This window comes from Heloderma suspectum, chromosome 1 (assembly GCF_057233095.1).
Source record: "Heloderma suspectum isolate Gila_16-S chromosome 1, 16-S_ref, whole genome shotgun sequence".
Taxonomy (NCBI): domain Eukaryota; kingdom Metazoa; phylum Chordata; class Lepidosauria; order Squamata; family Helodermatidae; genus Heloderma; species Heloderma suspectum.
Window position 1 is genome coordinate 402,786,818 of NC_139458.1, and position 24,480 is coordinate 402,811,297.

The 24,480-nt window shown below is 43.7% G+C and overlaps 1 protein-coding gene across 1 annotated transcript in view; it reads right to left on the reverse strand.

The window, feature by feature from the left end:
* The window catches only part of PPP2R5A (protein phosphatase 2 regulatory subunit B'alpha), a 96,763-nt gene that overhangs the window by 8,369 nt on the left and 63,914 nt on the right, over positions 1-24,480 (reverse strand). The window contains exons 9-12 of the mRNA XM_084828858.1: positions 19,572-19,622; positions 16,508-16,627; positions 16,300-16,427; positions 8,754-8,855 (exon numbers count right to left, since the gene is read on the reverse strand). Coding sequence (XP_084684984.1) covers positions 8,754-8,855; positions 16,300-16,427; positions 16,508-16,627; positions 19,572-19,622 — 401 coding nt within the window. The remainder of the gene's footprint in view (positions 1-8,753; positions 8,856-16,299; positions 16,428-16,507; positions 16,628-19,571; positions 19,623-24,480) is intronic.

Below are 24,480 nucleotides of genomic sequence, written 5' to 3' on the forward strand. Positions count from 1 at the left end.
AATGGCTGCCTATTCGCTACCGGGCCAGGTCTAAAGGTAACAGCGTTCCGTGCACCTCGGTGTTCAGTCATGCCAGCCACATGACCACGGAAGCGTCTTCGGACAGCGCTGGCTCTTCGGCTTAAAAACGGGGATGAGCACCGCACCCTAGAGTCGGACACGACTGGTTAGGGACACCTTTACCTTTTTTACTAGTGTACAAAGCCCTAAATAACTTGGGACCAAGACACCTGAGAGAGCGCCTCCTTCCTTACCAACCTGCCTGGTCACTGAGGTCATCAGAGGGCATGTTCCTGGTGGTTCCACATGGACCCATGGCCCGATTGGAGTCCACCAGGAAAAGAGCCTTCAGTGTGGTGGTCCCCTTCCTGTGGAATTTCCTGCCTTTAGAGGTGAGGCAGGCGCCAACATTGTGTTCCTTCCGGCGCCTGAAGACATGGTTATTTCAAGAGGCCTTCCTTGCACGACCAGCTGTAGTTTGTTAAATTCCACTTTGTTGGGGTTTGTCTTTTTTTTTTTTTAATGTTTTAACTTTTTTAACCTGTTGTTCACCACTTCGAAATCTTCTGATGTGGAGCGGTATATAAATATTGTAAATAAATAAATAAATTACAACAAAAATCAGGCAGCTACTGTGCTACAGTCACAATCCTTTTGCTCATAGCTGCCATGAGATGCCTGCCCATGTAACCTTTTACAGACTGTTAAACAAGGTGCTAGGGTGATGCCAACAAAATACCAACTACAGATATACAAAGAGCCAGCATGGCTGAGCTTCTCAGTAACACCTTGTTTAGGTGAAGAACACAGTTAATCATGTAAATGAACTAATTCTAGGACTTGATGCTAGAATTATTCTTTGAATTTTCTCAGTACTGATCTTAAGCTCAAAGGCAGAAATAGGACTGTGCCCTAAGTGCGTAACATTGCTCCCTTGCTGTTTTTGGTATGTTCCATTTTTAAAAATCTAATTTGTAGCCAAAGCACATGTTGTCCTTCACAATAAGACATCAATATCACCAATGATTGCCCATTTGCATTGAGATAGACAGACAGACAGACAGACAGACAGACAGACAGTCAGAGGGTGCTAGACCCTTGAAGACAACTGGCTGGCTCAGGTGATGGGTGTTTGAGAATATATTTAATTAGTTTCAATACATAAAATAGATTTAATAAGCAAAATCCCAAAAGCAAGAACACTAACTTTAGAAACTCTAGTGGAATCACATAAATCTAGAAACTCAAACAGAAAACTCCCTTTTCCTCCACAAATAAGTCATTTTATTGGACAGTTCATTTATAGATGCTGAAAATAGGTGCTATCAAATTCAGCCATCTGCCATCCTTTGCTCAGCAATGTTAAAATATTAATTGCATACTAATGCATCTCCTGATCAGGAGTGCCCAAATTGCACCCTTTAGTGCATCTGCCATTCCCCACTCCGCAGCATCTACTAGGTCAGAGAAAATACCTTGCACGCTCCTTCTGGCTTGGCCCAACAGCTGCACATGAAGTATAATTTCTAAGCTAGCTGGACAGTACTGAAGGGAGGGATGCTCCAGAGAAAGGAAACTGGGAAGGAAACCTAATACTGGCACTGGCCAACTCAAAGGCAGTTCTGCTGCCATGGTTTCCACCCAGGTATCCAGAGCTCCTTTCGGTGTTAAAAAAGGGGATGCCACAGGGGCACCTCATCCTCCTTAATGCTGAGGATGTGGATACAATGTGGTCTAGCTCCCAAGCAGCTTGGCTGGTGAGGAGCCGTCCTTCTGGACCGGGGAAGTTGTCCATTCCTTATATAGAATCATAGAATCATAGAATAGTAGGGTTGGTAGGGGCCTACAAGGCCATCGAGTCCAACCCCCTGCTCAATGCAGGAATCCAAGTCAGAGCATCCCTGACAGATGGCTGTCCAGACTCGTCTTGAATGCCTCCAGTGTAGGAGAGCCCACCACCTCCCTAGGGAATTGGTTCCATTGTCGTATTGCTCTAACAGTCAGGACGTTTTTCCTGACGTTCAGCCGGAATCTGGCTTCCTGTAATGTGAGCCCATTATTCCTTGTCCTGCACTCTGGGATGATCAAGAAGAGATCCTGGCCTTCCTCTCTGTGGCAACCTTTCAAGTACTTGAAGAACGCTATCATATTTCCCCTCAGTCTTCTCTTCTCAAGGCTAAACATGCCCAGTTCTTTCAGTCTCTCTTCAGAGGGCTTTGTTTCCAGTCCCCTGATGATCTTTGTTGCCCTCCTCTGAACCCTCTCCAGTTTGTCTGCATCCTTCTTAAAGTGTGGTGCTCAGAACTGGACACAATACTCCAGATGAGGCCTAACCAGTGCTGAAGAGACGGGAAGTAGTACTTCCTGGGATTTGGAAGCTATGCTTCTATTAATGCAGCCCAAAATAGCATTGGCCTTTTTTGCAGCCACATCACATTGTTGGCTCATCTTCAGCTTGTGATCGACAACAATTCCAAGAACCTTCCCGCTTGTAGTGTTGTTGAGCCATGTATCCCCCATCTTGTAACTGTGCATTTGGTTTCTTTTTCCTAGGTGCAGAACTTGGCATTTGTCCCTATTAAATGTCATTCTGTTGTTTTCTGCCCAGCGCTCCAGTCTATCCAGATCACTTTGAATTTTGTTTCTGTCTTCCAAAGTATTAGATATCCCGCCCAATTTTGTGTCATCTGCAAATTTGATCAGCATTCCCTGCACCTCCTCCTCCAAGTCATTAATAAAAATGTTGAAGAGCACTGGGCCCAGGACTGAGCCCTGTGGTACCCCACTCGTTACCTCTCCCCAGTTTGAGAAGGTCACATTGATAAGCACTCTTTGTCCGATTCTGTAGCCAACTGTGGATCCACCGGATCGTTGTTTCATCTAGCCCACTTTGAGCTAGTTTGCTCATCAGGATATCATGGGGCACTTTGTCGAAAGCTTTGCTGAAGTCGAGGTATATGATGTCTACAGCATTCCCACGGTCCACAAGGGAGGTTACTTGATCAAAAAATGAGATCAGATTTGTCTGGCAGGACTTGTTTTTGACAAATCCATGTTGGCTTCGAGTAATCACTGCATTGTTTTCAAGGTGCTTGCAGATGGATTGCTTTATCATCTGCTCCAGAATTTTCCCAGGGATTGATGTCAGACTGACTGGTCTGTAGTACCCAGGTTCCTCCTTTTTACCCTTTTTGAAGATAGGGACAACATTAGTCCACCTCCAGTCATCTGGCACTTCCCCCGTCCTCCATGATTTCTCAAAGAGAATAGACAGCGGTCCTGAGAGTTCTTCTGCCAGTTCCTTTATTACTCTAGGATGCAGTTCATCTGGCCCTGGAGATCTGAAGTCATTCAAAGTAATTAGGTGTTCCTTGACCATATGCCTATCGATCTCAAGCTGCAATCTTGCCCCTTCAGCCTGTACTTCGCCTTTGCCAGGGGAGTCATAGACCCTCTTTTGTGAGAAGACTGAGCCAAAGTAGGAATTGAGCACCTCTGCCTTTTCTTTATCATCCGTTATCGTTTTGCCATCCTTATTTAATAGCTGAACAACCATTTCTTTCCTCTGCCTTTTACTATGCATGTAGCTGAAGAAAGCCTTTTTGATGCTTTTAGCATCCCTCGCTAATCTCACCTCGTTCTCAGCTTTAGCCTTCCTGACACCATCCCTGCAATTCTGTGCTACCTGCCTGTACTCTTCCTTTGTTACTTGGCCTTCTTTCTACTTCCTAGATGTGCCCTTTTTTTTTTTTCAGGTCATCCCTAAGCTTTTTGTGAAGCCACATTGGCTTCTTCTGTTGTCTTCCACCTTTTCTTCTTGTTGGAATGGTTTGTAATTGTGCCTTGAGAATTTCCTTTTTTAAAAGCTCCCACCCATCTTGGACTCCTTTTCTCGTTAGTGCCGCTTGCCATGGGACCTTACTGATCATTGTTCTGAGTTTATGAAAATCAGCTTTCCTAAAATCCAGGGTACGCGTTTGACTACCCTCGGCTTTTGCTTCCCTTAGAACCAAGAACTCAAGTACAACATGGTCACTTTCCCCCAGAGTTCTGTAACTGCTACTTTATCCACTAAGTCATCTCTGTTGGTTAGGATCAAGTCAAGGATAGCCGATCCTCTAACTCCTTCCTCTACTTTCTGTAGGAGGAAGTTATTCACCACACAAGTCAGGAATTTCCTGGAGGGGCCATGTTTTGCAGAATTTGTCTCCCAACAAATATCGGGGAAATTGAAGTCCCCCATTACTACTACATCATGCTTCCTTGGCCGGTAGTAGACTCCGACCACCAGGTTCCTTTTATTCTTTGCTCCATTTATTTTGATCCAGATGCTCTCAATGAGGCTACCAAGCTCCTCCTCCTGTATTTCTGTGCAGAGATATGTATTTTTCACATACAGTGCAACCCCACCTCCCTTTCTGTTCCTCCTGTTCTTTTTGAACAAGTGATATCCTTCAATTGCTGTATTCCAGTCATGAGAGTCATCCCACCAAGTCTCAGTTATACTTATCAAGTCATAATTTCCCTCCTGTATTAAGAGTTCAAGTTCATTCTGTTTGTTTCCCATAGTCTGGGCATTAGTATATAGACATCGAAGACCATGTGCTTCATAATCTGGCTTTCTTCCTACATGTGTCTAAAGACTATTATTGGGCGCTATCAGAGCTGCTCTCTCGGTTGCAGTGCATACGCCTACGTCCATTGTTACCCCCAACATTACATCTCCCTTCCCCGTTGTTGTTGTTGTCGTTGTTCAGTCGTTCAGTCGTCTCCGACTCTTCGTGACCCCATGGACCACAGCACGCCAGGCCTTCCTGTCCTGCGCTCTCTCCCGGAGCGTGCTCAAGTCCATATTCATTGCATCAGTGATGCTATCTAGCCATCTCATCCTCTGCCGTCCCCTTCTCCTTTTGCCTTCAGTCTTTTCATGGCTACAGTCACCGTCTGCGGTGATCTTGGAGCCCAAGAAAATAACACCTGTCACTGCTTCCATTTCTTCCCCTTCCATATGCCAGGAAGTGATGGGGCCAGATGCCATTATCTTAGTTTTTTTAATGTTGAGTTTCAAACCAGCTTTTGCACTCTCCTCTTTCACCCTCAACAAGAGGCTCTTTAGATCCTCTTCACTTTCTGCCATTAGGGTGGTATCATCTGCGTATCTGAGGTTGTTGATAACTCTCCCGGCAATCTTAATTCCGACCTCTGATTCATCCAACCCGGCGTTTCTCAGGATGTACTCTGCATATAAGTTAAATAAGCAGGGCGACAATATGCAGCCTTGTCGTACTCCTTTCCCAATTTTGAACCAATCAGTTTTTCCATGTCTGGTTCTTACTGCTGCTTCTTGACCTTCGTTCAGGTTTCTCAGGAGACAGGTAAGGTGGTCTGGTACTCCCATCACTTTCAGAATTTGCCACAGTTTGTTGTGATCCACACAATCAAAGGGTTAAGCATAGTCAATGAAGCAGAAATAGACGTTTTTCTGGAATTCTCTTGCTTTCTCCATGATCCAGTGAAAGTTGGCGATTTGATCTCGAGTTCCTCTGCCTCTTCGAAACCCAGCTTGTGCTTCCGGTAGTTCTCAGTTCGCATACTGCTGAAGCCTAGCTTGTAGGATTTTGAGCATCACCTTGCTGGCATGTGAAATAAGCGCAATTGTACGGTAGTTTGAACGCTCTTTGGCATTGCCCTTCTTTGGAACTGGAACATAAAGTGACCTTTTCCAGTCTTGTGGCCACTGTTGAGTGTTCCAAATTTGTTGGCATATTGAATGCAGCACTTTAACAGCATCGTCTTTTAGGATTATAAATAGCTCAGCTGGAATACTGTCATCTCCGCTAGCTTTGTTGTTAGTGATGCTTCCTAAGGCCCACTTGACTTCACTCTCTAGGATGTCCGGCTCAAGTTCAGTGACCGCACTATCGTGGCTATCAGGGACATTCAGATCTTTCCTGTATAGTTCTTCTGTGTATTCTTGCCACCTCTTCTTAATCTCATCTGCTTCTGTGAGGTCCCTGCCTTCTTTGTCCTTTATCATGCCCATCTTTGCACAAAACGTTCCCTTGAGATCTCCGATTTTCTTGAAGAGATCTCTAGTCTTTCCCATTCTGTTGTTTTCCTCGATTTCTTTGCATTGTTCATTGAAGAAGGTCTTCTTGTCTCTCCTTGCTATTCTCTGGAACTCTGCATTCAGTTGGATATATCTTCCCCTTTCTCTCTTGCTTTTCGCTTCCCTTCTTTCCTCAGCTACTTGTAAAGCCTCCTCAGACAGCCACTTTGCTTTCTTGCATTTCTTTTTCTTTGGGATGGATTTTGTTGCTGCCTCCTGAACAATGTTACGGACCTCCGTCCATAGTTCCTCAGGCACTCCGTCTATCAGGTCTCATCCCTGAAATCTATTCGTCACCTCCACTGTATATTCATAAGGGATGTGATTTTGGTCATACCTGAATGGTTTAGTGATTTTCCCTACCTTCCCTTCCCCGTAGGATTCAGTTTAAAGCCCTCCTGATGAAGTTCTTCATGATGTGGCCAAACACATTCTTCCCAGCCTTTGTGAGGTGCAACCCGTCCCTTGCCAACAGCCCATCTTCCAGGAAGTATAGCCCGTGGTCCCAGAATCCAAATCTCTCTTGTCGGCACCACCTTCGTAGCCAGTCATTCACCCGGAGTATTTTTCGTTCCCTTTCTATCCCTCTTCTAACTACTGGAAGGATGGATAAGAAAACTATCTGGGCCCCAAAGTTCTTGAGTTTCCTTCCCAAAGCTTCAAAGTCTGACATTTCTTCATAGCTCCGCTTGGCGGTATCATTTGTTCCCACATGGATGAGAAGAAAGGGATACCTGTCAGTGGGCTTTATGAGTGCAGGCAACCCTTCAGTCACGTCTCTAATCCAGCCTCCCGGGAGACAACATACCTGGCGAGTCCACGGGTCTTCGCGACATACTTGGGTCTCAATCCCACGCAGCAAGGAGTCTCCCACTACTACCACTCTTCTCTTCTTCTTGTTGTAGGCCTGGGTTTCATCGCCTCTGTTTGACTGACCTTCAGCCTCTTGCTCACTCTCATGTAGGTTCCCCTGTGATTCTTCCTCTGCAGGCTGTCCTCCAGTCTCATCCGCAAGTACCTGGAATCGGTTCCACAACTCCACTGCTTCCACTGGTACAGAGTGGCGTCTAGTTCTTCTTCTCCTAACTATCACCCTTTTCCAAGGAGTATCCTCTACTCCATTTTTCTTCACCTCAGCATTTCCCACTGCCTCATCTTGCTGTTGCTCTTCAAGCTTCAGGTCTTCCCTTTGCTGCTGTAGTTCCCCCATTCTGTCCAAGAACTCTTTGTGTTCTCTTATTCCCCAGAGGGTCGACAGTCGCCGCTCCAGTCCACTTACTTTTTCTTCCAGCAGCATGATCAACTTGACCTTGTTGCAGGTGTAGGCCATGTTGTTCTCAGGCAAGAAAACAAACATTGCACACACTTTGCAGGTCACCACCACTGGAGAGTCTTGTTCTTCCATTGCCTCTTTTCCCTTTTTGTGTCTAGCTTTGTGATTGTTCTAGACTAGCCTGTACCTGCTCCTCTACTCAGTAGAGGTTAAAAGCAGAGTCCCACTGGTGTGGAAGTGTGTGTTACAAGATAATAAATGAAAAAAAGTTAGTTAAAAAATAAAATTAAAAAAAATTAAAAAAAAAATAAATGTTAGGGGCCTCCCCCTTGACCTCCCCTGCCGAACTCCCCTGGCCAACTCCTGTTTGCTCCCCCTGTCCGCTCGCTCTGGTCGCTCGCTCTCTGGGAGCTTGCTTGCTTCCGTAGTCCCTGGACCAGCTGGACCAGCTTGCTCTGCTCTGCTCTGCTCAGCTGGGAGGCGGGAAACAGACAGTCTTATATAGATTAACCCTGTTCATTTGTATTAATATTTTAGGCCACTTTTCTGCCAAGAAGGCCTTTCAGGTGGCTTACAACACATACAAAAAAATTACAATCCAAATATAAAATAGACAGATTAACTAAGAGAGCAGCAAAAAGCCACACACAGCAACAAAATCTGAACAGAAAAAATCAGAGAAGCAAAAACTCATTCTAAACCAAAGGCCCAGCAAGACAAAATAGTATTTAAAGGGGGTTGGAAAGCCTATGGTGTGGAGGTCACATAGACATCCACAGCCTAGGAGCTGCTACCAAAAAGGCCCTGTCTCGTGTCACTGCCAGTTGCACCTCTGACGGTGGCAAGAGATGTAGCAAGATGACCGCCAATTATCTCAGTGGGGGATAGGCTCATGTAGCAGAAGGTGATACTTAAGATACCCTTGTCTCAAAGCTAGACAAATCAGCTATGAACAGAAATATTAGAAATGATAAGAAAGTTGAGCTACAAATTTTAAAAATAAATACTACCTAATATTGCGCAGAGTACAGTAGACGTTGTACAGAACACAAAACTGCAACAGCCCTTACCCAGATGGCCTACAATATAAGCAGAAGTCCTTGCTAAGAGCAAAAGTGAAAAGGGAAGATAAAATTGGATAAGGGGTAGAAACAGACTGTATAGAAAACACAAGCCTAATCTAGGCCAGGCTCTTTAGAAGACATGGGTTTGAAGGAGAGATTTATTTATAGGAGGGAAAGGATTTGCTTTATATAGATAATGGAGAGAGATTCATTCAACTACAACAACTGTAACTTTATCACATAATGTCAAATTAGAGAACGTTTTCAGACCCATTATCTATAGTCAAAATGAGAAAAGGGTAAATACCTTTGTCTTTCTGCTTTATAAGAGCTTGTGAGTTCATCAAATAGTTTTCCATTCATCTCCATCAGTGTTTTCAGCACATTATATACTAATGCTACAATGGTCCTAGAACAAAAGGAAAAGTAGCTCATATTAAATTAAGTGATGCAATTGTTACATTCCAACATCTGTTTTGAAGGTTTCACTTTTGCTTTTATTCTGTAGCCTTTTTGTGTAAAATAAGCGATCACAATGTAATTTGAATGAGTTTTAAAACAGATGCTTTCTCTTTTGAATATATGGAACTTGATCACTTTTAACACATGCACTGGGTATATTTGCCTTTGATTAATCAAGCTGTAAAGCAATAGGGTGGCTCCACCTAATCCAACCAAACTGTGTTATTACTGCAGTATTAAATAGCACAAAGACCATAAGATTCTGGAGTAAATGAAAAGCAAGTGTCGCAATGTAATATCAGAATAGGGAATATCATTTTGTACATCTTTTTATGAAAAAAGGTGTCAGATCTAACAAAAATTCCACAGCTGCAAGAAATTGATCATGGCCTGCACTTACAAACACTCAGTTAAAAAATACCAGAGGGGTAGCCATATTAATCTGTAGCAGAAAGAACAACAAAGAGTTTTTGTGGCACTTTAAAGACTAACAAATTTATTCTAGCACAACCTTTGTGGACACTGCCTCTGATGAAGTGGACAGGGTCCACAAAAGCTTATGCAGAATAAATAAATGTTAGTCTTTAAGGTGCCACAAGGTACTTTGTAGTTTTTTGTTGTTGTTGTTTATTCGGTCAGTCGCTTCCGACTCTTCGTGACTTCATAGACCAGCCCACGCCAGAGCTTCCTGTCGGCCGTCGCCACCCCCAGCTCCCCCAAGGTCGAGTCTGTCACCTCCAGAATATCATCCATCCATCTTGCCCTTGGTCGGCCCCTCTTCCTTTTGCCTTCCACTTTCCCTAGCATCAGCATCTTCTCCAGGGTATCCTGTTTTCTCATTATGTGGCCAACGTACTTCAGTTTTGCCTTTAATATCATTCCCTCAAGTGAGCAGTCCGGCTTTATTTCCTGGAGTATGGACTGGTTTGATCTTCTTGCAGTCCAAGGCACTCTCAGAATTTTCCTCCAGCACTACAGTTCAAAAGCATCTATCTTCCTTCGCTCAGCCTTCCTTATGGTCCAGCTCTCGCAGCCATAGGTTACTATGGGGAATACCATTGCTTTAACTATGCGGACCTTTGTCGTCAGTGTGATGTCTCTGCTCTTAACTATTTTATCAAGATTTATCATTGCTGTCCTCCCAAGAAGTAAACGTCTTCTGATTTCCTGGCTGCAGTCAGCGTCTGCAGTAATCTTTGCGCCTAGAAATACAAAGTCTGTCACTGCCTCCACGTTTTCTCCCTCTATTTGCCAGTTATCAATCAAGCTGGTTGCCATAATCTTGGTTTTTTTGAGGTTTAACTGCAACCCAGCTTTTGCACTTTCTTCTTGCACCTTCGTCAGAATGTTCCTCAGCTCCTCCTCGCTTTCAGCCATCAAATTGGTATCATCTGCATATCTGAGAATGTTAATGTTTCTTCCAGCGATTTTAACTCCAGCCTTGGATTCATCAAGCCCAGCACATCGCATGATGTGTTCTGCGTAGAGGTTGAATAGGCAGGGTGAGAGTATACAACCCTGCCGTACTCCTTTCCCAATCTTAAACCAGTCCGTTGTTCCGTGGTCTGTTCTTACCGTTGCTACTTGGTCGTTATACAGATTCCTCAGGAGGCAGACAAGATGACTTGGTATCCCCATCCCACCAAGAACTTGCCACAATTTGTTATGATCCACACAGCCAAAGGCTTTAGAATAGTCAATAAAACAGAAATAGATGTTTTTCTGAAACTCCCTGGCTTTCTCCATTATCCAGCGGATATTGGCAATTTGGTCTCTAGTTCCTCTGCCTTTTCTAAACCCAGCTTGTACATCTGGCAATTCTCGTTGCATGAATTGCTGGAGTCTACCTTGCAAGATCTTGAGCATTACCTTACTGGCATGTGAAATAAGTGCCACTGTTCGATAGTTTGAATATTCTTTGGTGCTTCCCTTTTTTGGTATGGGGATATAAGTTGATTTTTTCCGATCTGTTGGCCATTCTTGTGTTTTCCAAATTTGCTGGCATATGGCATGCATCACCTTGACAGCATCATCTTGCAAGATTTTAAACAGTTCAGCTGGGATACAGTCATCTCCTGCTGCCTTGTTATTAGCAATGCTTCTTAAGGCCCATTCAACCTCATTCTTCAGGATGTCTGGCTCTAGCTCACTGACCACACCGTCAAATCTATCCCTGATATTATTATCCTTCCTATACAGATCTTCCCTATATTCTTGCCACCTTTTCTTGATCTCCTCTGCTTCTGTTAGGTCCTTGCCATCTTTGTTTTTGATCATACCCATTTTTGCCTGGAATTTACCTCCGATGTTCCTAATTTTCTGGAAGAGGTCTCTTGTCCTTCCTATTCTATTATCTTCTTCCGCTTCTGCTCATTGCTTGTTTAAAAATAATTCCTTATCTCTTCTGGCTAACCTCTGGAATTTTGCATTTAATTGGGCATATCTCCCCCGATCACTGTTGCCTTTTGCTTTCCTTCTTTCTTGGGCTGCTTCCAGTGTCTCAGCAGACAGCCATTTTGCCTTCTTGGTTTTCTTTTTCTTTGGGACATTCTTTGTTGCCGCTTCCTGAACAATGTTGCGAACTTCTGTCCATAGTTCTTTCGGGACCCTATCTACTAAATCTAGTCCCTTAAATCTATTCTTCACCTCCACTGCATATTCACGAGGAATATTAGTGAGCTCATATCTAACTGATCTGTGGGTCTTCCCTATTCTCTTGAGTCTGATTCTAACTTGTGCAATAAGAAGTTCGTGATCTGAACTACAATCAGCTCCAGGTCTTGTTTTTACTAACTGCATAGATGTCCGCCACTTTTGGCTACAAAGGATGTAGTCAATCTGATTTCGGTGTCGACCGTCTGGTGAAGTCCATGTATAAAGTCGTCTCTTAGGTTGTTGGAAGAGAGTGTTTGTTATGCACAGTGAGTTGTCTTGGCAAAATTCTATCAGCCTATGTTCTGCTTCATTTTGTTCTCCCAGACCATGCTTGCCTGTAATTCCAGGTGTCATTTGACTACCCACCTTAGCATTCCAGGCTCCTGTAATGAAAATAACATCTTTGTTTGGTGTACTATCCAGTAGGTGCTGCAGATCCTCATAGAACTGATCTACTTCTGCTTCTTCAGCATCTATGGTTGGGGCGTATATTTGGATCACTGTGATGTTAAAGGGCTTACCCTGAATTCGAATTGAGATTATTCTGTCATTTTTTGGATTGTATCCAAGCACTGCTTTAGCCACTTTATTATGAATTATGAAGGCTACTCCATTTCTTCTGTGGTCCTCTTGTCCACTGTAGTAGATCTGGTGGTCATTTGATGTGAAGTGGCCCATTCCAGTTCATTTCAGTTCACTGACACCCAAAATGACTATATTTAATCTTGACATCTCCCCAGTAACCACATCCAATTTGCCCTGGCTCATAGATCTTACATTCCAGGTTCCTATGGTGTGTTGATCTTTAGAACATCAGATTCATCATTCACCATCAGCTGCTAGCCGTCCTTTCGGCTTTGCGCTAGCTGCATCATCACACCTGGGGCTAGTTGAACTTATCCTCTGTTCCTCCCCAGTAGCATTTTGACCATCTTCCGACCTGGGAGTCCCATCTTCCAATGGTATACCAACATATCTCTGGTTGTACTGATCCATTTAGTTTTCATGGCAAGAATACTGGGGTGGGTTGCCGTTTCCTTCCCCTGGGATCGTATTTAGTCTGACCTCTCCGCCATGACCTTCCCGACTTGGGTGTCCCTTCACGGTTTAGCTCATGACGTCATCGAGGTGCTCAAGCTCCAGCACCACGACAAGGTAATGAAAAATTACTCTACCGAAAACCATATAAAAAACTGAGAATCAAGTTCTTTGTGCTTCCTAAAGAGAGGTTTTCCTACAACTTTAAAATATGAAAAATTGTTAGCAATGGGTGAAATCCACCAAGGTTTCTCCATGGACAGAACTGCTTCTGACAGCAGAAACTGGGCAGGGGCGGGGGGAGAATTCCCTCTCCCTGCTACACACCATCAAAATCTGCTTCAGAGAGTTGAAAACTTTTCAGAGCAGATATGGTGTGGGTGCAGTGGGGGGGGGGGAGGAAAGAGGGAGAAATTCCCACTAAGCAAGCGGACTTCCATTCTGGCAATGTTGGCTTCCACCCAGAATAACACACACCCCCTCCAGCTATTTCAGCTAACAATAATATATTTTTAACTTCACCGTGCCTCTCATGCTGTGATGCTCCTTAGAGAGATAAACATTTTTTCAGAAGTGTTTTTTCCTTAGATGTCCACAGCACTCACTGGCATGGTTAAAAGCACACTACTTGTTGCCCATGATTCCCAAGGGCATAAAGCATCACTGTACTTCATTTCAGTGCCAGCTCCAGGTTTCTGAGGACCCTTGGGCAAAACATCCTCTATGGGTCCCCTCCTCAGTGATTCTATCTTCTCACAACCATTATCACCAGCTGCTTCTTGCTCCTCATCCTCGCTCTCCTCATTACTGCCACTTGCTTGACAAGCAGGAAGCCAGTGAGCAAAGGCAATAGCATTTACTTCTCCTCGTTCTCACCACCACCAATGTCTGTGGCAGAGCAAGAGGCAGGAGACAAAGCAAGTTGCAATGAGGAGGGGGAGGAGCAACTCCAGGGAGTTCTTGTCAGTGGGCCTCTGCTAGGGTGCGGGCCCTTGGCAGGTGCCCAACCATGCCTGCGCTATGCTCCTGTGAAAAACACGTGCACTGTGATAATGGAGACTTAAAAACACAGGGCCAGGGAAAGCCTTGTAATCCACGATGATAATTGTTAGCAAATTTATAAATCAGATTTTCAAAGTCCTTTGAATACTCATACCCACTGTTTTAGTTAGTTCGCAATTATACACTTGGGAGCTTTTCCTAAAAAACTTACTGGCCCGGTTCAGACGTCACAATTTTTGCTAAACAAACTATGGATATGGTTTGTCAGCACATGCTGCCTTGTTCACAACACACTTTTTTAAAAAAAATTGTAGGTTATTGTGACATGTGACCTGGGCCACTGAATAATCAATTATATTTCTATAACATTTCCTGGAGAAACCAAACATACTAGATTCCCTCAAATAGTCTGGAAGATAGGCTCATTGCCTGTTCTGGATGGGGTTGCACTCCCTCTGAAAGATCAGGTTCGTAGTCTGGAGGTACTCCTAGATCCACCATTGTCACTGGAGGCCCAAGTGGCTGCAGTGGCTTGCAGTGCCTTTTACCAGCTTTGGCTGTTTCACCAGCTACGGCCTCTCCTGGACAGGGATAGCTTGACCACGCTGGTATAGGCAATAGTTACCTCAGGACTGGATTACTGCAACGTGCTCTATGTGGGGCTGCCCTTAAGGCTGGTCTGGAAGCTGGAGCTAGTGCAGAATGCAGCAGCTGAGCTGTTGTCAGGAACTGCCCCTTTTCAGCCTGCAATACCTTTGCTGGGGGAACTGCATTGGGTGCCAATTTGCAACCGCGCCAGGTTTAAGGTATTAGTACTAGTGTACAAAGCCCTAAACTACTTGGGACCAGGATACCTGAGAGAGTGCCTACTTCTTTACCAACCTGCCCAGTCACTGAGGTTAGTGGAGGACATGTTCCTGGTGGTTCCACATGGACCCATGGCCCGGTTGGAGTCCACCAGGAAAAGAGCCTTCAGTGTGGTGGCCCCCTTCCTGTGGAACTCCCTGAGGAACTCCCTGCCTTTGGAGGTCAGACTGGTGCCAACATTGTGTTCCTTCCTGCACCTCTTGAAGACATTGTTATTTCAAGAGGCCTTCCTTGAGTGACCAGCCACGGTTTATTAAATTCAACCTCATTGGAACTTGTCTTTTAAAATGTTTTAACTGTTTTAACATGGTGTTCAATTCTTTTATCTTTGCTGTTCACCGCTCCAAAATCTTTTCATGTTGAGCAGCATATAACGAGTGTAAATAAAGTAAATAAATAGTACCTAGATTGGAAAATACTTGGAAAATCATACCTACACTGATTAACTCCATTTATGTACACTGCATGCATTCAGCCAATTTATAACTTTACTTCTTCAGCTCATGAGGAGGTATGTCACAGATGTTTATGTGTGACTTGATGCAAAAGGCACTAAATATGAAACCTGGCAATGATCCAACCACTACTTTATATTTCCAAGACTACACAGCTAACCTCATCTTCATAGTGCCTGGACAAAGTGGTTTGCAACAAGCTGTGAAACTTTATTCAGGGGAGACATAATAGAAATATACAAAATTATGCATGGTGTGGAGAAAGTGGATAGGGAGAGTTTTTTTCCCCTCTCCCATAATACTAGAACCTATGACACAACAAGCCTCAGCAACCCTCTTTGGAGGCTGCATATTCATAATGGTGGCCAGCATGAACTGCAGTTCTTCAAGAGTAAATTAACCCTCGATGGACTGTTGTGTCATGTGAACTGGCCCTCCATTTAATAAAAGCCAGCTATTTATTGAATTTTAAAAGGTATTTATGAGTTTGTAAGTTTATACGTTAAATTTCCTCTTTTAATTAAATGTGCAAAAACCTTTTTATGAGGATATTACATCAAAATTGTTCAAAAATCACCACTACAGGTTTTAAAGCAACAAATTCAAGCATAACACTATTTCCCTTATGGAACGCCTTCCCTTAGGGAGCCTTGCCTGACACCATCAGGTTTTTTAAGTTCTAAGGGTGGAGGATTCCTGCCAAAACAATCCTCAGCTATGACAGTTTCCCAAACCGAGGCTCCATGCAGGCGCTGAACCCATATTTATGATGCACAGAGACCATGAAGACGAACCAGTGGTGTCTGTCCACCAGAAGAACTGTCTGGAAAGGATTGGGAAGGGGGCATGTGGGGAGGGCAGGGAGAAGTATGTTCATGTGGCATTGGAGGTCACCCTGAGATTTCAAATTGTTTTACCTGGGCTTTTAATTGCTAGTTTTACCTATGATTGTATTTTGACTGTACCATAGTGATAGTTCGTATTTCATTGTAAACTCAACTTCCCTGAGAACAGCTTGGCTGAAAAGCAGTATACAATAACTGATTTCAAAACATATTCCACAAGTCACAATGGCTAGCAGCACCCATAGTTCTGTGCAGAGGCAATTTCCTGTTCACTTTAATAAAAAATGTTAATTCAAAAACTTTAAACCCTTGTTCTTTCAGAAATCGAAAGAGAGTGCATATCATGCCATTTCATGCATATCATGTATACACAATTACATTATTTTTACCATAAATTGGATCTCTGTCATAATAGAACTATCTACTTCAGCTGATCTTGTATGTGCTATCCACTGGAAGATTTAAGGCAGATGCTAATGTAGTAATATATAAAGGCACTTTAGAAGATTGAATGATAAAGTGTACATACGGATTCCAGTGTTCTTTGGAAATCTTGTATAAGCTACCAAACATAATTGGCATTATTTTATCAATGTTCTCCTCAATCAGACCAAGAATGTATTCATTATTCCAGAAGTACAAAGCCCTTTCTGCAACCTGAAAATATAAATTTCAGAATATCAGGACAATGAGGTTGGGTAGCACCAGCTACAAAAGTTGAAAATGCCATGTTATACCTGAAAATGTGAACTTGACACACACTTGGCTATCTGTTTGAATAGAGGCTCTTGTATTTTTTTGAACTGTGTTGGTTCTATTACATCCAGGATTTCTTCAAGTTCACCTAAAAACATGACCTGTTACAAAGAAAAGCATTTAGGCAATAAATGTTTGTACAGGAAGAACCTTAATTCTAGTCATACCATAAGTAGCCAGATGACAGATATGTGACAAAGGATAAAGTTATTCCAGTAGAATTCGAAGTAATCTAGGGCCAATACTATTTTCCAAATGTTAAGAATCATTAATTTGGGTGCAGGCAAGTTAAAGTGAGACACAATACTGAGTAGATTTTTTTATTGTACATATATCCTGCAATTACAGGAGGTCTCCCATCCAGACTGCTGACCAAATTCTCACCGTCTGACCAAAATCTCACCAGATTGCTGACCAAAATCTCACCAGATTGTCCACTGGGCCCCTGTACTGGACTGCTTTTTTAAATTATCCAGACTAAGAACTCCTGTATGTCTGACTTCTGTAGACTTTTACATCCATAGATTCTAGTTCACATTGAAGGTTACATGGACCAAGTACGAGGGCTTCCCAACACATCTATAATATACACCTGAACCACAGCTAAGCAGTGATAACGTTGTGAAGCACCAATATTCTGTAGCAATTTGGATTGATTGATTGATTGAATTTATTAATCGCCCATCTGGCTGGCCACCCAGCCACTCTGGGTGATGTACAAAGCATACAACAAAACAGTCTAAAACAATAAAATTCTACAATAAAAACATTTTCTAAAATACTCTAACCCACCCCAAATGCCTGCCTGAACAACCACGTTTTTAATGCACGGCGGAAGCTCATTAAGGAGGGGGCATGGCGGAGTTCCCTAGGGAGGGAGTTCCACAGAGTGGGGCCACCACAGAAAAGGCCCTCTCCCTCATCCCCACCAGTCTAGCTGTCCTGGCTGATGAGACAGAGAGAAGGCCATCCGAGGCTGATCTTGTTAAGCGGCCTGTCTGGTGTTGCTGGAGGCGCTCCTTAAGATAGGCTGGGCTGGAACCATATAGGGTTTTAAAGGTCAAAACCAACACCATGAATTTGGCCCAGAAAACAACTGGTAACCACTGCAACTCCTTCAGCACTGGAGTGATGTGATCTCGCCAGCGGCTGCCTTTAATCAGGCGAGCTGCCGCGTTCTGTACCAGCTGCAGCTTCCGAACCGTCTTCAAGGGTAACCCCACGTAGAGTGCATTAAAGGTAAAGGTAAAGGTGTCCCCAACCAGTCGTGTCCGACTCTAGGGTGTGGTGCTCATCCCCGTTTCTAAGCCGAAGAGCCAGCGCTGTCCGAAGACGCTTCCGTGGTCATGTGGCCGGCATGACTGAACACCAAGGTGCACGGAACGCTGTTACCTTTCCCGCCGAGGCGGTACCTATTTATCTACTTGCAATTTCTTGCTTTTGAACTGCTAGGTCAGCAGGAGCTGGGACTGAAGACGGGAGCTCACTCCGTCACGCAGCACTCGGGTCTCGCATTACAGTAGTCTAAACGAGAGGAGACCAGGGCATGTACTACCGATGGGAGCAGATGGTCGAGAAGGAAGGGGCGCAGCCGCCATATCAGATGGAGTTGATACAGCGCTGTCTGGCTCACAGCTGACACCTGAGCCTCCATGGACAGCTGGGAGTCCAAAATGACCCCCAGGCTGCGGACCTGGTCTTTCAAGGGTAGCCATACCCCATTCAACACCAGGTCAACATCCCCCAGCCTCCTCTTGTCTCCCACCAAAAGTACCTCGGTCTTGTCAGGGTTCAGCTTCAGCTTATTCCTCCCCATCCAGCCACTCACCGTCTCCAGACATTTGGACAGGGATTCTACAGCCAACCTTGGTGAAGATTTGAACGAGGGATAGAGCTGCGTGTCATCCGCATATTGATGACACCGCATCCCAAACCTCCTGATGACAGCCCCCAGCGGCTTCACATAGATTAAATAGCATGGGGGAGAGGATGCTACAAGTGAGTGGCCACGGATCCAAAACCTCCTCTCCCAGTGCTACCCTCTGATACCTGCCAGAGAGGAAGGACTGGAACCACCGCAATACGGTGTCTCCAATGCCCAACCCCTCCAGGCAGTCCAGGAGGATACCGTGGTCAACAGTATTAAAAGCCGCTGAGAGGTCGAGGAGAACAAGGAAGGAGCATTTACCCCTATCCAGAGCCCTCCTCATATCATCCACCAAGGCGACCAAGGCCGTTTCTGTCCCATGCCCAAACCTGAAGCCCGACTTGATGAAAGCAAACAATTTATTTTTCAGAATGCCCAATACAGTCATAGACTGTAACTAGCCCAGATAGTTGACTAACATGATTAAGATTTTGTAAAAAAAAAACCAAAAAACCATGTGAACAATATTTAAATGTTACCTTATCAACAACTGTACTACCTCACCAAAATAAACATCTTTCTAGTAGATATGGTATGATGAAACAGTAGCTTTCTTTTTAAAAGTCCCTTTTAAATAATATTTCAGATTTAACAGAACGTAATACACATTCCCTGGAAATACATATGGTACATTCCTTCCGTGCATGGGTGCAGCACTTGCAGAGAGTAGTCCCCATAGGGCTCAGATTCCTGGTTTATCCCTCCACAAGGAATTGAAGCTGTGTGCAGACTCCCCCACATTAACTCTCCCTGGAACTCATCCAATCTGGCCAAGGGATGGGGAGAGCAGAATAGGGATATCTAGAGGGGATTTGCAGTCCTCCCATCCTTTTAATGGCCCACCATGCTGTCTGAATGCATACCACTGAGTTTGGGTGTGTGAGTGAGTGAGTGAATCAGAACTGAGCCATACAGCAATCCCTCCATGCATGGATACTGTGATCATACAGGGAAGGAGCATTCCTAAGTGCAGACTTCAATGTCAAGACAATTCTTTTAAACATACAAGTGGGATACTTATAATCAACATTATAGTTGGAATAGACAGCTTTCAGACTTGCAGGCCTGAGTTACATTATATTTTTGTAATTTAATATATAGAAATTAATCAGACTGACCTCTTTCTGGCTGCATGTTTTTGGCCAAAATTTGAGCAATCCTCTGATAACCTAGATGGTAAAAAAACAAAAACAAAAAATTGTGAACATATGTAGAGGGGTTGTTGTTGTTGTTGTTGTTCAGTCGTTTCCGACTCTTCGTGACCCCATGGACCATAGCACTCCAGGCCTTCCTGTCCTGCACTCTCTCCCGGAGCGTGCTCAAGTCCATATTCATTGCATCAGTGATGCTATCTAGCCATCTCATCCTCTGCCATCCCCTTCTCCTTTTGCCCTCAGTCTTTCCCAGCATCAGGGTCTTTTCCAGAGAGTTCTCTCTTCGCAATGAAGAGGGGTACATACATATTTAGCAGACTACAATGTACAGAAATATCAGATTTAAATCTGATTACACTAATCAAATAATTTTGATCAATGTATTTTGACTTTGCAGTGTGTTCAAAAATGTTTTTGTTCCAATCATATATTAAAATATTTTAACTATACATTCCCAACGGACAAGTCATAAACGTATATGTGTATGTGTAACAAGAATGTATTTTTAAAATGATCCTTGTATGCCCCTCTTGGAATTCAATCCACTTTGTCTCTTCCTATTTAATTATATTTCTGAGTTACCCCATAAGCAGGGTTCTCTGGGAAAGGTACAGTTTAAAAAAATAAAAAACAAGCATAAAATCAAATACATCAATTTAACTATTACTGCATAGACTAAAATTCTGAAGACAAATCCATCAAAACCACAATGCAGAGAGCTAAAACATGTGATAGGGCAAAATATGTCAACCATCATTAGTAGCAGAGATTCAGATAATTAAGATCAAGAAAAGATGGTACAATGATATTGAAATTGTTACACAACATTAAGCAATTAAAAAGCACTTTTTTGGAGTTACCTTCCCTAGAATATTCCAAATAAATTGTTGAATGATCTGCATCAAACTGTGCACCTATTTTTTCCTACAAATTGCATTACATAAGGTGAATAATAAAATCAATCAATTTGAGAGTAGAACTTAAAGGATAATCTTGTTCCATAGAGTGAAAATGTTGCCATGTATCAATTACACAGGCCTGCTTCACATCCTGGAACAACTTTGGCGACCTTTGCTACAATATTACCCATAAATCTATCTAAATTTAGATGACATATAAATGGATTTTGAAGTAAACAAATAAATACTTGTACTTTGTGCTCTCAGTAAAAAGCATAAATATTTTATTTGGTTTCTTTGAAAGCCACATGTGATACATATAAAAATAAAGGAACAAAGCTGGGATTCCTCTTCCCACTATCCTCCAGAGAGAGGGGGCTTGGGAAGGGAAATGTCTGTAGGTCGGATTAGGCCTGAGGGCCAGAAGTTCCCCCCATCCTTGACTTCAGCACCATTTCAGTGGTGCTGGCCAATCCCACTAGCAGCATGGCCAAACTTTCTGGGACCCCCAGGAGACCTACGCATTGTGCACCTGCCAGCAACGTTGGTCCCAGCATTTTGCATGTGTCTGTGATGACCCGTTAACAATACTGGGATTAATTTGTATCCAGAAGCCCAAAGAGTCACTGCTCACTGGGAGTTTCCAAGTGATCATGACCAACCAGGAAGTGGAACACTTTGTGTTTCCCCTTCCTCTGAAACAGGTAAATACGCCCCCTCTAATTTTATTTTTCGTTCTCCTGTTATCGTTCTAAAATTGTCCCTTCTGGTCCTGGTGTGGCCCACCCTAACCTGTTGCGCTTATGCCTCCAAGTACCACCTCACCATATCCCTAGTGCCCTCCCTCCCTATTCCTTATTTGACGAACCATACCTTCCTACCCCCGTCTTCTCTTAGGCTGGGTTCACATGAGACGATAAGCCATGATGGTTTATTTTCTCATCTGCAAGCAGTTTTCCCTAACCATGGTGGTACATTTAGCCAAAATAAGCCACCCTGATAAGCCATAGTCTGCAGTGAAGTTTATTTTAACCATCAAAGCTTATCGTGTCATCTGGCACTCCGGAGTGGTTTAAATAGATCACCTACAGAGTTTCCTGGCAAAAATTATCAAAACCACTGTCGCCGCCCTGCTCCTCTCAGGCAATCTCTGTTTTCAAGATGAGTGTAGCAACGGATTGTGCTCTCCTCCGGTCTCCGCCCTCACCCCTTACTCAGTGGTGCGCTCTACAAACTTCCAAAGTGTCAAACCCCCACATTTCCCACAGAGAGACTTAGCCAGGTTTTAATTCTGCTTTGGGTGCCTCCCCATGATAGGAATCTGTGTGTGAAATTTTGTCCTGTTTCTGCAAACTTCCAAGGGTTTAGCACCACCACAACCTTTTTGGTATGGGCAAAAAAAAAAGAAAACCCCATGGAACGTATCACAAGGCTAAAAGAGATGACGCCGGAAGATGAGCCCCTCAGGTCGGAAGGTGTCCAATATGCTACTGGGGAAGAGCAGAGGGTATTTCCAAGTAGCGCCAGAAAGAGTGAAGCGGCTGGGTCAAAGCCGAAAGGACACTCAGCTGTGGATGTGTCTGGTGGTGAAAAGAAAATCCGATGCTGTAAAGAACAATATTGTTTAGGAACCTGGAATGTCAGATCAATGAATCAAGGTAAGCTGGAGGTGGTCAAACATGAGATGGCAAGATTGAACATCGACATCTTGGGAATCAGCGAACTAAAATGGACAGGCATGGGCGAATTTAATTCAGGTGACCATCATATCTACTATTGTGGGCAAGAATCCCTTAGAAGAAATGGAGTAGCACTCATAGTCAACAAAAGGGTGGGAAAAGCAGTACCGGGGTACAATCTTAAAAATGATAGAATGATCTCAGTACGAATCCAAGGCAAACCATTCAACATCACAGTAATTCAAGTCTATGCCCCAACCACTGAGGCCGAAGAAGCTGAGGTTGATCGGTTCTATGAAGACCTACAACACCTTCTAGAACTAACACCAAAAAAAGATGTCCTCTTCATCATAGGGGATTGGAATGCTAAAGTAGGAAGTCAAGAAATCACCGGGATAACAGGCAGGCATGGCCTTGGTGTACAAAATGAAGCAGGACAAAAGCTAATAGAGTTTTGCCAAGAGAACACGCTGATCATAGCAAACACTCTTTTCCAACAGCACAAGAGGCGACTCTACACATGGACATCACCAGATGGTCAATATCGAAATCAGATTGATTATGTCCTTTGCAGCCAAAGATGGAGAAGCTCCATACAGCCAGTAAAAACAAGACCTGGAGCTGACTGTGGCTCAGATCATGAGCTGCTTCTTGCAAAATTTCGGCTTAAATTGAAGAACATCAGGAAAACCACTAAACCGTTCAGGTATGACCAAAATCATATCCCTGATGAATATACAGTGGAGGTGAGGAATAGATTTCAGGGATTAGACCTGATAGACAGAGTGCCTGAGGAACTATGGACGGAGGTCCGTAACATTGTTCAGGAGGCAGCAACAAAATCCATCCCAAAGAAAAAGAAATGCAAGAAAGCAAAGTGGCTGTCTGATGAGGCTTTACAAGTAGCTGAGGAAAGAAGGGAAGCGAAAAGCAAGGGAGAAAGGGGAAGATATATCCAACTGAATGCAGAGTTCCAGAGAATAGCAAGGAGAGACAAGAAGGCCTTCTTAAATGAACAATGCAAAGAAATCGAGGAAAACAACAGAATGGGAAAGACTAGAGATCTCTTCAAGAAAATTGGAGATCTCAAGGGAACGTTTTGTGCAAAGACGGGCATGATAAAGGACAAAGAAGGCAGGGACCTAATAGAAGCAGATGAGATTAAGAAGAGGTGGCAAGAATACACAGAAGAACTATACAGGAAAGATCTGAATGTCCCTGATAGCCATGATAGTGCGGTCACTGAACTTGAGCCGGACATCCTCGAGAGTGAAGTCAAGTGGGCCTTAGGAAGCATTAGTAACAACAAAGCTAGCGGAGATGACAGTATTCCAGCCGAGTTATTTAAAATCCTAAAAGATGATGCTGTTAAAGTGCTGCATTCAATATGCCAACAAATCTGGAACACTCAACAGTGGCCACAAGACTGGAAAAGGTCAGTTTACATTCCAATTCCAAAGAAGGGCAACGCCAAAGAGTGTTCAAACTACCGCACAATTGCGCTCATTTCACATGCCAGCAAGGTGATGCTCAAAATCCTACAAGCTAGGCTTCAGCAGTATGCGAACCGAGAACTACCGGAAGTACAAGCTGGGTTTCGAAGAGGCAGAGGAACTAGAGATCAAATGGCCAACATTCGCTGCATCATGGAGAAAGCAAGAGAATTCCAGAAAAACATCTATTTCTGCTTCATTGACTACGCTAAAGCCTTTGATTGTGTGGATCACAACAAACTGTGGCAAATTCTGAAAGTGATGGGAGTACCAGACCACCTTACCTGTCTCCTGAGAAACCTGTACGAGGGTCAAGAAGCAACAGTAAGAACCAGACATGGAACAACCGATTGGTTCAAAATTGGGAAAGGAGTACGACAAGGCTGCATATTGTCACCCTGCTTATTTAACTTATATGCAGAGTACATCATGAGAAATGCCGGGTTGGATGAATCAGAGGTTGGAATTAAGATTGCTGGGAGAATTATCAACAACCCCTGATATGCAGACGATACCACCCTAATGGCAGAAAGCGAAGAGGATCTAAAGAGCCTCTTGTTGAGGGTGAAAGAGGAGAGTGCAAAAGCTGGTTTGAAACTCAACATTAAAAAAACGAAGATCATGGCATCTGGCCCCATCACTTCCTTGCATATAGAAGGGGAAGAAATGGAAGCAGTGACAGATTTTACTTTCTTGGGCTCCAAGATCACTGCAGACGGTGACTGTAGCCATGAAATTAAAAGACGCTTGCTCCTTGGGAGGAAAGCTATGGCCAACCTAGACAGCATAGTAAGAAGCAAAG